The 15,746-nt window shown below is 32.6% G+C and overlaps 2 protein-coding genes and 1 long non-coding RNA gene across 4 annotated transcripts in view; 1 reads left to right on the plus strand and 2 right to left on the minus strand.

Moving 5' to 3' along the window:
- LOC144475258 (uncharacterized) overlaps positions 1-3,355 on the minus strand; it is a 9,136-nt gene extending 5,781 nt beyond the window's left edge. Inside the window, exons 1-2 of the long non-coding RNA XR_013494841.1 lie at positions 2,965-3,355; positions 2,454-2,691 (exon numbers count right to left, since the gene is read on the minus strand). This is a non-coding gene — a long non-coding RNA (uncharacterized LOC144475258). The remainder of the gene's footprint in view (positions 1-2,453; positions 2,692-2,964) is intronic.
- A 1,674-nt stretch (positions 3,356-5,029) lies between these two features.
- On the plus strand, positions 5,030-12,501 carry Blm (Bloom syndrome helicase). Of its 2 annotated transcripts, none has more exons than XM_078190942.1 (15): positions 5,030-5,678; positions 6,466-6,589; positions 6,681-7,292; positions 7,382-8,276; positions 8,365-8,469; positions 8,560-8,726; positions 8,824-9,045; positions 9,536-9,897; positions 9,956-10,214; positions 10,589-10,972; positions 11,040-11,190; positions 11,258-11,445; positions 11,514-11,835; positions 11,921-12,092; positions 12,166-12,501. In XM_078190942.1, the coding sequence occupies exons 1-15, from the start codon at positions 5,578-5,580 to the stop codon at positions 12,278-12,280; spliced, it is 4,179 nt and encodes a 1,392-aa protein (XP_078047068.1). In that variant the 5' UTR covers positions 5,030-5,577; the 3' UTR covers positions 12,281-12,501. The 2 variants fall into 2 exon arrangements, with proteins under 2 accessions (XP_078047068.1, XP_078047077.1); XM_078190951.1 differs by having other exon boundaries at positions 5,107-5,244.
- A 125-nt stretch (positions 12,502-12,626) lies between these two features.
- Positions 12,627-13,566, minus strand: LOC144475255 (succinate dehydrogenase assembly factor 2, mitochondrial). The gene is made up of 3 exons (XM_078190964.1): positions 13,317-13,566; positions 13,077-13,228; positions 12,627-12,984 (listed from the first exon to the last, which is right to left on the minus strand). The coding sequence occupies exons 1-3, from the start codon at positions 13,347-13,349 to the stop codon at positions 12,714-12,716; spliced, it is 456 nt and encodes a 151-aa protein (XP_078047090.1). The 5' UTR covers positions 13,350-13,566; the 3' UTR covers positions 12,627-12,713.
- Positions 13,567-15,746: the final 2,180 nt, after the last annotated feature.

Genomic DNA, 15,746 nt, shown 5'->3' on the forward strand with positions numbered 1-15,746 from the left:
AGCGTAAGAAGACAACCTCGCCACACTTCGAAGACCTATAATAAAATCCCTTTCAAAATAATTAAGTGTTGCATTAATTTCCACGATCGGGAATACAACATAGGCCCACATTATCATAATTGATTCCTAATCTAGTGAGCTGTCAGTCAAAGTAGAGCGCCTATTCTATGAGTTTGCTGTGATTTATTCTAGAACAAAGCGGAATCATTCATCTTTACCCGCATAGTGACACAGGTAAGAAACATTTATGTGGATATGGAAATATTCAAAAATATATTCTTCAGTAAGTAGCCTACATACGAAGAAAGTGTCTTATGTAAGCAATCTCCGAGACGGTCGCCGGCCAGGCGGCGTACTGTTTACGTCTCAGAGATAAGGGATCTCTGTTTAGGAAACGAGATGGTTCGTCGAGGGGAGAAGACCCTTTTTCGACGAGAACGAGGCATTCGAATAAAGACCTTTACCGAAGAAACAGCCCACGTGATTTCTCACCTTGTGTCTTCTACACTTAGTTTCAACATAAATTTTTACAGCGGTCGTCAGCTCCTGAAAATGTCAAAACGAATAAAATTTTCTACATATTTAGAAAATGCAACCAGCATACCTCTGGAATGATCAGATGTGGAAAGTGAATTATATGATAGCGACGGTGAATTGTTAGATAGACAAATTGATCCACAAGGCAGTGATGATAACAGTACTATTATCGAGAGTAGTGATGAGGAAATTCCTGATGAAGACAATATAGATCAGTCAAGTGACTGAACTTCCAGTTCTGAAGACGAAGGTGGAAGTATCGTACCAAATCAGCAAACTGAAATTGCTTGAACTATTTGGACGAGAATTGAAGAAGGAGGTGTTGCTGGTAGATTACCAGTTCATAGTGCTTTCAAAGATGTACACGGGCCAACAGCACATGCTAAAAGAAACATTATGAACGGGAATCTAAGTAGTGCGTTCCTATTACTAATTGACAACCATATTTTGGAACATATACGAATTTGTACAGAGTTAGAAGCCTCTCGAGTTTTGGGGAAAAACTGGAAAATTACGCAAGAAAAATTGAAGGCATTTCTTACAATATTGTACGCACGTGGGGCGTACGAAGGAAATACTTTGAGGCTTCAATATTTGTGGAACAACAAGTGGGGACCATCATTTTTCTCCAGCATTATGAGTAGACGTGATTTTACTGAGATTCTGCGATACATTCGTTTCGACAAAAGAAATCAGAGGGGTCAACGTTTGCAAACAGACAAGTTCGCTTTACTCTCAGCAGTTTGGGATAAATTTATCGAAAACAGTAAAAATTGCTTCAAACCGGGAGCTTATATTACCGTGGATGAGCAAATTTTTCCATCAAAGGCCAGATGCAGATTTACTCAGTATATGCCAAACAAACCCCATAAATTTGGAATAAAATTTTGGTTGGCGTCTGATGTAGAGACGAAATATCTGGTAAATGGCTTTCCGTATTTAGGAAAAGAGGAGACTCGAAATGCATCAACCCCCCTAAGCGAATTTGTCGTGATGAAACTTCTTGAACCGTATACCATGAAGGGTAGAACTGTAACTACTGATAATTTTTTTACAAGTATTCCTTTGGCGTTAAAATTAAGATCTAAAAATACTTTGTTGATTGGAACAATACGCGCAAACAAAAGGGAACTGCCAAAAACTTGCAAACTGAAAAAAGACACCATGGCACGTTACCTCAACGTTGTTGTACCAATCCAATGGATGCACACTTACTGTTTATAAGAGCAAGCCGAATAAAAAAGTACTTAGACTAAGTACAAAACATAAATACATCAAAATTGATAAAGCTGCCAAGAAATTACAGGAAACTGTATCGTTTTATAATAAAACTAAATTTGGCGTCGATGTCACTGATCAAATGGCACGAAAATATATGGTGAAATCAGGTTCCAGAAGGTGGCCACTTCAAGTGTTCTTCAACATTTTAGATTTAGCCGGAATAAATAGCTGGATATTGTATAAAAACACAACAGGAGAAAATATCTCAGGGAAAGACTTTCTGTTTCGATTAGCAGAAGAACTTGCTCCAGAATATCAGACTTCAAGGCAAAAACCAGATGAAGCTGGCATACCAACTACAAATGCTACGGTTTCTGTACGCAAATGGTGTCAAATAGGATATTGCAATAACAATAAAACTACAAATATTTGCAATAAATGCAAAAAATGTCTATGCGGAAAGTGTACACACAGCAAAATCTACATATGTAGAAATTATGAGCGACAAACTGTACACAATTAAGTGTTTTGTTATTTGACAATGTCTATAAATCCATTAATCTATTACAATTAATATTGTTCAACTTTTTTTGTCATTTTTTAAGAGTGAATAAAGACTGGAAACCACAATAAGCATTTTTTCTTATACACCAGTCATTTTGACTGGTTTGGTAGAAATAGGTATATTTAAGTACCTGGTAAATCTAGTGTTAAATAGTCCTTCCGTCCGGGAAGATCACTGTCCAGCAGTCCGTGTAGGGAACTGCTGGCCTTCGATAACAATCCTCGAAGCGGTCTTCCCAACGTTATACTGGGAGGTATAACCTGTACACGCAGTTGTACCATGTGATCCCTACAGGAAAATATGTTTCTCTGCCATCTAGCGGCGAACTATGGAGACGTAGTTGGTCCGTTGGAAGTTCTGGGTTCTAACTGCATCAGATTGATATTGTTACGCATTTTAATCGATTTGTCTTATCGCCTTTATTATTTTCAGAAGTTGGTCAAAGTGGAGAATGTTAACGATGACCGTGTAAGAGTGCCACTTAATTAACTGAAAATTAATGATTCCGAGGGGTATCTCTTTTAGATGTGTAAAAAAGTTTGTAAAGATATATTTTTAAATAGATATTAACACGTTCACGCCGGCGCGGCCCACCGGTGACCCGCACTAAACTGTCCTATCACTTTTCTAATTATACTTACTGTCGGAAATTTGTGGTCGGGATGAAAAAACGGCACGAGTTACAAAACTTGCACAATAAGATCTCACTGTACTGCAGAGCAACAAACAACGCGTAGGCAGGAGGTCTGAACAGGCAATAACTACGCGCCGCCAGATGAAGCGCGATATTGATTTCAGCGCCGCCCCATAGCAAAACAAATGAAAATCGACCCCGGCGTGAACGTGTTAATACTCATCTCGACAACACTTTGTGAATTTATCTGTTAAGGCGTTTTTTGTTAATTAAAACCTGTAAGGCAGATGGTAAGGCATAATTTTATTCGAAAAATAATTATAGTGGATTTTGATTTCAAATGCTAATAAATCGAAAGAGACTTTTAGCAGACACGAAAGGGAAACAATGACAATGGAAGGATATCATCAAGAGATAAGAGCATTATGTTAATTTAGTAAAGTATGGCGTTAGTTATTAAGTTATTTGTTAAAGCGTTAGTAAATAAACAAATCCTGTCGTTGTAAGAGCGGAAGTTATAACGAATTACGGTTTTGTTCTAACTGCCTTTCGAATCTTCACTCACGCTCGTTCTATAATTAATTCGAAATCGATAATTACATAGAGTTAATGATTGTGAAGTAGTGTTGATGTAAAATGGAAGTTTTAAATAGTAAATGGACGCAAAAATAGACTTCGCAAATGTGTTTTTGAGAGTTCTATGAGGTAAAATTTTTATTATTTAAAGCTTCTTTAAACAACGAATTTTGCGCAGTGTACCTCTGATAGCGGTTTGGATGAAAGAAGTAAGATCTCAAGTACAATAAAGTGAGACAAGCAACATTATTTGTCATTTTACTTGCTCTACATGTAGTTTTGCTGATTTCATTCTCTTTTGCAACACTGTCTCAAATTTCCAATCAATCTGAGTGAAGGAAATTTCTATACTAACCCTTGCTAACGGATCGAGCTACAGCCTGAAGGTATGCAAGAGTAAGATCCATTACTGTTGTTACGGTTTGAATTGTTAAATTTGGGGGGATGAAATTGATTAAGAATGTTGCTACCGGAAGGTAATTATGTGATATTCCTACACGAGGTTCGAAAAGGCTGGAAGGTGTACTATGGGTTGTGGAGTCCCTAGTGGGTGTCGATTCTCTCTCACGATTTCGTACCAGTGTTTCCGGGAAGGAAGTTTGCACCGAGACGACCCCTAAGTCAGCTTCTGGTAATTCCGACCGTGTAGGCGCTTGGCCCGAGATACTAGAATTTAACCCGGGATGATTGTTTCCTACGTTGGTTCGTATTACGTGGTCATTCTCTACCGTAAAGATTTCGCGGCCACTCAGATCACTTTTAGAGATTTCCTGACGTTTTTGATATCTAGCGCGTAAAGGCGGAATTTTTATAAATGAGATGACGAGTAGTCTTACGTCTATACAAATCGCTCGTTGCCGTTGTTTGATGTCCTTGTAATTGTTCCCAGGGATGATTCGTCCCCGCTACGTCCAGGGATGGCGAGGTCCACGTAATGTTGCTGTCGTTCCCAGGGATAATTGGCTCCGAATGTTGAGTTGCAGGACTCCTTCCTCCGTTGGTTGTACGTGCTTGTGATTTATGGCTTCGTTAGCATGGGTTGCCAAAATCACCCGAAAACCATGCAAAACCCAAGAGAGAGGGGTGCACTTTTCACGAGCCGGCAAATGTTGTTTTAAACAATCCCACCGCTGTTACCAATGTTACGGTCTGAATTGTTCAGTGTAGGGAATACGGTATGGTTCGGTTGCCCGTGGAGCGCTGAACCGCTCTGCTCGTGAAAGGTTGTAGAGAGATGTACAAACTCTGAATACTTTAAGCAAAAGGTACTTTATTTATAGAGCTCTAAGATGTACTTTCTTTGACTGTCGAATAAAATCTAAGGTTTTCTGTGGAGTTCCGCATTTTCTTCCAGCTTCTTTTCCTTCCCTCCTTCTTTAGCCAATAGGAAAATTAGCTGGGCGCTGGTGAATTTGCTGGACGTTGATTTGTCGGCCGGTCCGTCTTCCGGTTGCAGTTCGAAGATGGTTGGTGGTACAATAACACTGTACATTGAATTTTAGTTCCACAAAATTATATTACCTTGGATGGCAGTTGAAACGCTGTTCGAAAATCGTCAATTGCAGTTGACTTCAAGTGGAATTGGCGGAAGTGTAATTTATGTTCAGAATTCAGAAATGTGTATCTTGAACATTGTTTATATTAACAATAACATTTTAATCAAATTAAACAAAACAATATGCAGATAAACGATCAACCTAATTTATAATATGTGTGTTATAACGTAGATGAATTTAATTTCATTCAATTTATCTTAAGTGGGTTTGGTCTAATGTACATTACACATCTGTACATAAAATAAAATTAATGTTGGATTTGCCTTTGATATGTGAAAAGACACTTGCTAAATAATAAACGCATATTTATGTGAAAATTTCAATCAGTTTATGTCATTGTCATACTTTTAGTTTAATATTAAAAATTTGAATTGCAAGATAAATAAAATGTGCAGTTCATTTCGTCGTTTACAGAATACGTAATATCATTAATGATTTAGTGATTACAGTGATGATTTAGTTTCTCAAGATTTTAGTATCTCAAGAAAATGTCAAAGACTGTGCAATCCCACTCAGGTTCATTTCAAATGACATTTAAAGGATACCTTGAAAGATTTAAATATAAAACTCAATGTGATGCTGTGCAGAGGTATCAAAATCGTACACTTTAGCTATGTAGACTAAGAGCAATCAATATATTGTTTATTAAAATTTCATTATATTGTTCATTACAAGTTTCTTTAATTTAGTCTCATACTTAATCTGTTACAATACACATCATTTTAATGTTTTATATATTGAATATATTTATATACAATTTGTTCTTATATATGAATTTAGGATCGTAAAAGAAACAAATTTTTCCTCTGAAATTATACTCGTAAATGTTTCCTTCAAGAGATATTTACTTTTAAAGTTACTAACAGTTAGGAGTGAATAAGATTAAAATATCTTTGTTTCTAAAATTGAAGGTTACTGATGTATTGTTATTTGCAACGTAAACAAATCTCCATTAAAATCAAGAGAATACTTGTGGTTTCAATTGAATGGTTGCCTTGTTCATTATCATGGAAAACCCTGTAAGAATTCATATTCTACGGACTTAAACATCAATGGATTTTTCTTTGTGGACAACATTGATGATAAAAGTATACAAGTAATCTGTTAATAACGTTGAAACATAAAAATTGGGAGTAGTGCAAGCATGTCGCAAAATTATAAGTGCATTGATAGAAAGTAATAATTTTGTACGTGTATAATAATTATATTCAATCAATGTATCTTACAACTTTAATAGTGAATATCTCTTGAGGGAAGCATTTACAAGCATACTTTTCAATGGAAAAGATTTGTTTGTTTTACGATTATAAATTCATATACAAAGCTTGGCAATTTAAACCAGCAATTTATTTAAAACAAAATACCATATTTTGCAGTACCACAGAATCAATAAACACAAATTCTACATTAAACAACAATTTAGATACATCAAATAGTAAACCTATTAATGCATCGCCCAGTATAACGAATTACAATAATCGAACGAGTATCATAAGTATTGTAAGAAAATTTCTTATTCTACATTAAAACATAATAAGCTTATGAAGGATTAAATATCAAATTTCTTTCATTCTTTTATTAATGTTTTCAGGGAAGTTCTGATGATTCATTTCATTATGATAACATGAAAACACATACAGAAACATTTATTGACAATAGTGAAGATGAACGTAAGAATTCCATAAAGGAGAAAATAATGTCAAGACCAACATACAAACCAAAATTTGTGAATAATACCATACGAAAACCAAAAATTACATTTATTTCTTCCTCAGATAGTGAAGATGAGATTGTAAAACCCACTTTGTGTGTAAATAAAAAAAACAGAGTTCTTGATGATAGCGAACATGAATCTGAAGCACATCAAGATGATACAATTTCAAAAACAGAACACAATGTATCATCAAAAATATCATTAGTCACATCTCAAAAGAATATAAGTAATAGTAATGTAAAGCAAAAGAAAGCAGTAGAAAGTGATAGCCCAAAAACGCCAAAAAAAATAATAAGGCATGTAAAAAAAGATTATGTGATATCAGATTCTGACAGTAGTCCACACTTTAAAAGTAGTTATAGAAGAACTCCTCAAAAGAAATGGGTAGGGCCAGACATCAAATTAAATTTGAAGCCACTAGACTTAGATAAAAGTCTGGATCCTTGGATTGAATCTGCAAAAGCAAGACCTATAATGTCCTCTATACCTGTAAGTAATCACTTATAACACAATTTCATAGATGCAAGTATTAAAAATGAATTATATAAAACAATTATGTAAAAATCACTTGATTCTAGGATACAAAAACTCAGTTAGAAGACAGATTTAAGCAACTGAAAGATTTTCAAATAGAAATTTTGGAAAAAGTTTACACTGCATTAGAACGTATTCCTTTGCCTGTTTTAGAAAAGTTCCCAAATTTTAATACACAAACGTATCAAGATTTAAAAATTCTACATCAGCATGTTAAAGCAAAAATACGTTTGACTGAGAAAAAATTAACAAATATACAAACCAATGAAGACATAAAATCTAGTAATGAGCACGTATATGAAAGTAAAAATAGTTTTGTGCCACCTATAACACCAGGAACTTCAAATTGTCAATCAACAGTATATGCTTCAAATAATGACAGTTTTAATTTGTCTGTTAATAATTTGACTAATTCAAATTACGTTCATGCTGTTCAAACGGAAAGTACAATTTCTCCAATGAAGATAGAATGTTCCTCACCTTTAGAGAAAAAGAATGAATCTCAAGTGAAAGAACAATTATCTAATAATACTGTAAATTTCTCACCTCTTCAAGGAAAGAAGGGAGCATTCCAATTAAAAAGACCTATTAAAGCAACTGTGGTTACTAATGTGTCTAAGCAGATAGAAGAGATATGGGAAAAAGAAGAAAAATGTAAAGCTGTTAATTCTGCAGCAACAGTCACTGACGATCACGCAAAAACCATCGGTGCACATAAACCAGGAAAAGAAGAAACTAAGGAACATGTGCAACATATGCAGGAAAAAACAGTTAGCAATATGCATACAATAATTTCTGGTATGTATAAATCAGAAAAATGTGAGACTAATGAAAGTAAACAGTTCATGCAAAAAAAGGAAGAAGATAGTTCACAGTTTAATGCAAAATCTATACAGGAAAAATCTCAAAATGATTGGGGTGATATTTTTGATGCACCTGGTAATCATATTATATATAATTTATAATTGAACGTAAAGATTGGGTGTTGTAGTTTATATAAAATATTTTAATCAGTAATTTATTGTAGATAATTCATATTCTGAAGACATTGTGGACTGTTTAACTCAAGAACTTGAACAATTTCCTGCGCTCAGTAAAGAAAGTAATATAAATTCAAGTTGGAATTTCTCAAGTAAATATTAAGTATAAAATATCTTTTTTATTCTATAATGGCTAAATAAAATATTATATCGTACATTTATAAAATTTAAAATATAAACAGCACAAAACGATAACGTTAATGATAGTGGATTAAAAAATAATAAAAAAGATACAAAATCTGCAATGACTGAAATTCAAACGGGTAATTTCACTGGAAATTACAAAAACGATGGTGTCAGTGGTGAATTTGATAGTAAAAATTATCCACATTCACGAGAAATGTTGAAGGTGAAGTCGATTTTTTTCTTTTTAGTTACCATAGTAGATATATTTTGTATTTTAATTTTAATGTATGTATTGAATAAATTAACTTAAATATTTTCAGGTATTTAGACAAAAATTTGGCTTATATTCATTTAGACCAAATCAATTGCAAGCAATTAATGCTGCACTTTTAGGATTTGATTGTTTCGTTTTGATGCCTACTGGAGGAGGAAAATCTTTATGTTACCAATTACCAGCACTTTTAGTACCTGGTGTAACAATTGTAGTTTCTCCATTAAAAAGTCTTATTTTCGATCAAGTCCAGAAGCTCACGTCCCTTGATGTAAGTTTTTTCAAGCTGTCTTATTCATGAGATATATCACATTAAGTGAATTATTTTTTCATTTGAGGAAGCATTCCTAGATTTTGTTCAAACTAATATGTGATATGGTGAACCTGACATATTTTATGTTTATTTAAAAATTTTAAATCTTTAACTTCAAATCAGAAATTTACAAAATAAGATTCTATTTATACATTTCAACGTGACAAAAATTTTGGAATTGCTCATAGCTTTTAGATTAAAAAGAAAAGTAAATAACTGCCACGTTAAAAATTTACAAATGAAAAATATGTATATTTTCATGGAAATAGTCAAACATTACAGAATATATGTTCTGCATTTTTTAAAGGAATTCAAAATCAATTATATGATGCATAATATTTTACTTTAAACATAAATCATTAAGACCCACGTTAACAAGATGATCGAGTTTGTGCATTATGACTTTAATATCAGATTATAGTTACAAATTGCAAAAAATTTTACACAGATTCCAGCAGCACATATGTGCAGTGGTCAAACAGACAGCCAGGCAGGTGGAATATATAGAGAGCTTGCAAAAAAGGAACCATCTCTAAAATTATTGTATGTAACACCAGAAAAGATATCTGCATCACAAAGATTTTGTGATTGCTTACTTACATTGTACCAGAGAGGGTTTTTGGCAAGATTCATTATTGATGAAGCACATTGTGTGAGTCAATGGGGTCACGATTTTCGACCTGATTACAAAAGATTAAAATGTCTTAGAAAAAATTATCCCAAAGTGCCAACAATTGCCTTAACAGCAACAGCGACGCCGAGAGTTAGAACTGATATATTACATCAGTTAGGTCTTACCAAACCAAAATGGTACGTTGTTACGTTAGTACCATTTTTAAATGCTTCAATTAAATGTTTCTTTTTTCAGGTTTATGTCCAGTTTCAATAGGCCTAATTTAAGATATAGTATAATTGCGAAGAAGGGTAAAAATTGTGCAGAAGAAGTAATAGCTATGATAAAAACAAAGTATAAATCTGAATGTGGAATTGTGTACTGCTTATCTCGGAAAGATTGTGATGATTATGCAATGCAACTGAAAAAGAACGGTATCCGAGCTTTAAGTTATCATGCCGGTCTTACAGATAATAGTAGAAGTGATACTCAAGGTCGATGGATTTCGGAGGAAGTATGACAAATTATTTGCATAAAATATTTTCGATAATTATAAATATAGTGCAACCCTTTTTATTCGACTAAAATATACTTTATATATTTAAATTATATTATACATATACATGTATATATGTATATATAATATGATTTCAAAAAATGTGTTATATGAAAGGAACATTCTACATAATCGCACATTTTTGCTAAGTGTGATGTGTATACATACTTATAATTTTTTGAATTTTTCTGTATTTATATTTTGTCTACATATATGTATGTATGTCTAGAATTCATATATCTGAGATAGCAAAACAAATGTATAAACCGGATAAATGGAATTCCATTTCATTATACCTATTATTATATAGAGTTACATATTTAAAATTGTAGGTTCACGTAATTTGTGCAACAATTGCGTTTGGAATGGGTATTGACAAACCAAATGTGCGTTTTGTAATACATGCAGCTCTTCCAAAATCAATCGAAGGTTATTATCAAGAAAGTGGACGCGCTGGTCGTGATGGAGACAACGCTGACTGCATATTATTTTACAATTATGCTGATATGCATAGAATAAGAAAAATGCTCGAATTAGATAATTCCAACCCTGAAATAATGAAAACCCATCTGGATAATTTATTTAAAATGGTGTCGTTTTGTGAAAATAAAACAGATTGTCGTAGGGCACTGCAATTAAATTATTTCGGAGAAACATTTGACCGACAACATTGTATTGCTAATAAAGCAACATCATGTGATAATTGCAGAAATAAAGTAAGTGATTGTTGTAACGAATTAATATAATATCTATATTTCAAACGTAATATGTAAATCCTTCTAGGATGATTTCCATATGCTAGATGCAACGGATCATGCGAAACAAATTATGAAAGGAGTGCGTGATATGAATCAAATGAAGAATTGTAGTCTCACAATAGTATTCCTTACAGACATATTTAAAGGGTCTGATCTCAAGAAAATTCGGGATTCAGGTATGAGGTGTACCATATGAACATTATATTTCTCGATGTGAAATATAATTGCTAACTACTTTTGCAGGACTTACTAAACATCCTTTATATGGGTATGGGAGATCATGGAATAGGGGTGATATAGAACGTTTGTTGCATGTTATGGTGCTCAAGGAGTATTTACAAGAGAACATGTACATTAGAAATGAAATTGCTTGTGCCTATGTTAGAATTGGTCCCAATGCAAGTGAGCTTATGACAAAAAAGGATACAAAGGTCAATTTAATATCTATAAAAGTAATGAATTAGTTTTAATTGGTCTAATTTGATAATATTAACAACAGGTCTTGATTCCTATGAGATCGTCTAATAGTAACAGTGCTGCAGTAGCAACAGTATCTACAGTCACAAAGAAAGCTGACAAAGTTCTGCAAGAATTACAAGACCGTTGTTATAAAGAACTAATGGAGATAATAAAAGGAATTGCTGGAGCTCTCGATGTTTCTGCATCTTCGGTAATGAATATGATAGCGGTCAGGGCCATGAGTCAGAAGCTACCAGATAGTGAAGAATCCATGTTACAAATACCTCATGTAACTAAGGCGAACTTTGAAAAATACGGAAAAGCTTTATTAGATATTACAAGAAAATATTCTGCAGAATATGGTAACATAATAAATTGTGTATTATATTTTCTACTGCTTTAATAATCAAATGATTATTAATGTTTTTTTACTGAATTAACTTCTAGTATTATTAAATGAAGAAATGGTAGAAAGTAGTGATGACGATGACCACGATGACGCGTGGGATAATAATGTAACTACGTATCAAGGTAGAATGAATAGAAGTGGTGGTACAAAACGTAAAGGCAAAGGCAATTATCGAAATAGCGCTAAAAAGTACAAACGAACAGCATCAAGGTAAATTATAGAACATGTTTTGCTGTCTTAATGCAATTCGTATTGTTCATATTAATTACTAATGTATTTGTAGCACGCGGAAAGGAAAAACTACGACAAAGGCAGCTATGAAAAAAGCAGCAACAAACAAAGGTCCAGGACTTGTAAACTTTTCCAGCAATCCTAATAGGTTCATACAACTTGGTTAATAATATTTTTTACGACATCTTTGCATTTATAAGTGTGGTAATGACTGGTTTAAATAGTTAAGAATATAATTTCTCAATGCTCACAAACATTTCAAAGTGCTGATATCACTTTTGGCCACCGTATCGATCAAATAATGCAACAGTATTAAGTGTACTTTCTATAACAAGTGTTCACAATATTTGTATATATAAGGTTTTGTAATAAAAAGATTTATTTTTAATACCAATTTAAAAAAAATAGGTATTTATATTAAACAATCAGATGATTAACAGAGAATATACATTTCATTTCGACTATATTTACAGTAACTATTGCATGCTGTAAACATTAAAAATATATTTACCATTTAAATAAATAAATAATCGTTTATTGTATTACTACAATACTTCCTTTGTTAGTTCTAAAGGCAAAGTCTATTACATATTACTACATCTATAACTCGGGTTGCATTATTCTTGCTTGACGATCCTCATTTTTAATATGCTTCTTTAATAAATCCATAATTTCATTATCAAACTCCGGTGGTGTGGGCTTTGAGCCTATAGCCCAATAAAATATATCCCAATCATTTGATGGTAAATTTATAAGCCGGTCATACAGTCGTAATTGCTCATCGTTAAAATCAGATAAATACTTCTTGACAAATGTACTCAACAGTAAGCCATTCTCTAACATACCCCGCTTACGAGACTGATATATTAGCCTACAAGAAGAATGTGTGACAAACACAATTGCACAATTATGCATTTGTAAGTAAAAGTAATATTTTGTAAGTAATATTCCTTTTATTTCTACCTTGCTCTTTTAACTGTTGTGCTTTCGTCGCTGCGTTCAATATAAGGTGGTATACTAGGTTCATGCCCTTCTAAATGAATTATATCTTCAGGTTCACTTGTATATTTCATAGAATTCATTACAATACTTCCAACCAATGGTGTTGGTTTAACCTTAAATTACACATTATTGCAACATAATTTCAAATTTATATAAGAATAACAACATAAGTGTTGTCTATTTTTTTATACTTAATCTTACACTTGATATCGCAGATTTTACGAAAATATTCATTGTCGTTACTGTATTTTCTTCCTCCCAGAAACAAAATTAATTACTCGAAAAAATGTACTACCGCACTATCGTAGTATGACATGTACGTAAGAACGTACATATATACGCAAGAGCGTTCTAGAATTGTCCGTATTAAATTTTAGCAATATAACTGTGAAAGTTATATCATCCGTAGTTGCTATAATTATTTTTATTCCCTAGTTTAACGACAATAGTTATTTTATATGTATGTATTTGGTACAATATTATTGAATACTTTGTATGTACATATATCTCGTTCGTATCTATACTTTATTTCAACTAAGCTCATAAATTGTTCTTTACTTCAACTATAGAATGTGCACGTGCAGATTACAAGCACTCTGAACAAAAATGATATCTTCTAAATTAATTAAATAAAAAAATTAAATCGATTATAATTTTCGACCTAAGTACCTTATTAATTTTTTAAAGGGAATGCAAAAGTGAATAGATTTGTATGTAAATAATATACAGGTTTACTAATTTTTATTCGAAACATTTTCTTGAATAATTATATAATAGACATTACTATATGTATGTAGACACAATATAATTCTGTTATATAATATAACAGAATTATATACAAATATGTTTTCTGAACCTTTCCCTATAATAATATAGAGAAAAGTTCAATAAATAGTTTTCCGTTGACATCTCAAGACATGTTTTAGGATTTTTAAGAGAAGTTAACTTAAAGATAATCAAATGTATACATTATGTCCTTAATGGATGTGTATCTTCAAGGCGATGAAACTAAATATCAAAGAAATAATTAAATCATTTAACAATCAAATAACAAGTATGTAATACCTCCAACAGAATAATCCATTCATATTTATATTCATTGCCGTGAACTTTGAATAAATCGATGTTAAAAGCATGGTGATTTAATAGATAAATGCCAGGTTATGAAGGTTATTGTTTTGTTTGTTTTTTTTTCATTTGTTTACGTATGATTAAAGACTCTAGATTACAATTATATTATAAACAAATTTGTTAAATATTCATTTTTGAAATTCTTTATTATTCGAATCACTATGTGATGCGTGCTTGAATGTCGCTTCTCCAATTTCCGTAAAAGTTTCACCGATGAAGATTTATTGTTGATTTAGGATCTCGAAATCCTTGGGAAAAGTCGTAAAACTGTTTTCCGTCAGGTCTGCTTGTCCTTGCTGTCCTTCGGCTAGGAAGTCCTGGTTCTATACGAAGTGTTTTCGCTCCTTGCTGCTTATAACTGGCCTTTCCTCTCTATTGTATTTCTTATTCTAGTGACCGACTAGTCCCTAACTCTGCTTTCTCGCTGACTAGGTATATAGAATCAATGTTACTATGATGCTGGTTCTCATGTTATTTGTTATTCCAATAAAGCGCGCTATCATTGCGATGAGGATTATTAACCTCTTGCCGTACTTTAACGAATCCAACTCGTGATGGTGATTTCTAGTCAGAACCCTGTTAAGCATGAATGTTATTTCGTTCTTTTAAGATGGACTTAAATTCTGTTCTTTTCGCAACAATATTTAATACATATTCACCCGGTAATTTTTTGCACCGTCAATCACAAAATGCCGGCATTTTTTGATACTATCTGTAGAAATGATACGGTCTATATAAAAACAACGTAACTTGTTAGAAATCATATATTTTTCAGTGATGGTCATCATTATACCATCTTTGATTAAAATGATCTCTATCTGGTAAAAATTAGAATTTAATTTATTTAGAATTAAAAGAACAAAGATCAATTATTTTCTGTAATATACAAATGATGAATTTTCATTATATGGCTATTGTTGATTGTTTGCGAAATGACGAATTTTCGTCATGTGAATGAATATGTGTTAAGTATTCCAGAGAACGTAGGCATGCGATAAATACAAATTTTCTTCATCTTCCAAGAAATCATTATAATCGAAAAGCTTCAAGTCACCATAGCTGCGAAGAAAATTGAACAGCAATGGGTTGAAATGGTGGCAATCTAGATTCCGACGATATTACAAAATACAAATCTAGTTCAAAGTCGAAACTCCCGGTCTGTATGCATGAATGCGAAAATGAAAAATGTCTAATTTGAAGAGTTTAATTCAAATCGATCGTAGCATATGTTTTCGAGTAAAATTTTGAACTTTTAAGACAGCAAATGAAAGCTGGGAGATTGCACTTTAAGATGTAGCATTTACAGGAGGATGCGCTTTTATACAAGAAAATCAATTACATTCCAGTCGGTAGATCAGAGGAAAACAACGTATGCGCGACAAATACTTAAATGTTATGAGGTTAATTCAAATACATGTTAAAACATTTCCGATTTTCTACTTCTTTTAATAATATTCGTAACACAATAACTCGACTAATAAATTGGTATTTTACAATTAC

This window comes from Augochlora pura, chromosome 2 (assembly GCF_028453695.1).
Source record: "Augochlora pura isolate Apur16 chromosome 2, APUR_v2.2.1, whole genome shotgun sequence".
Classification (NCBI taxonomy): domain Eukaryota; kingdom Metazoa; phylum Arthropoda; class Insecta; order Hymenoptera; family Halictidae; genus Augochlora; species Augochlora pura.

Excerpts from the sequence above, each read along its gene's own strand:
- Blm (XM_078190942.1), top strand. The coding sequence starts at position 5,578 with ATGTCAAAGACTGTGCAATCCCACTCAGGTTCATTTCAAATGACATTT. Across the intron at positions 7,293-7,381 it reads CTATAATGTCCTCTATACCT|GATACAAAAACTCAGTTAGA; the intron begins GTAAGTAATCAC and ends ACTTGATTCTAG. Across the intron at positions 8,470-8,559 it reads TTCAAGTTGGAATTTCTCAA|CACAAAACGATAACGTTAAT; the intron begins GTAAATATTAAG and ends AAATATAAACAG.
- LOC144475255 (XM_078190964.1), bottom strand. The coding sequence starts at position 13,349 with ATGAATATTTTCGTAAAATCTGCGATATCAAGT. Across the intron at positions 13,229-13,316 it reads TAAAATCTGCGATATCAAGT|GTTAAACCAACACCATTGGT; the intron begins GTAAGATTAAGT and ends GTGTAATTTAAG. Across the intron at positions 12,985-13,076 it reads ACAACAGTTAAAAGAGCAAG|GCTAATATATCAGTCTCGTA; the intron begins GTAGAAATAAAA and ends TTCTTCTTGTAG.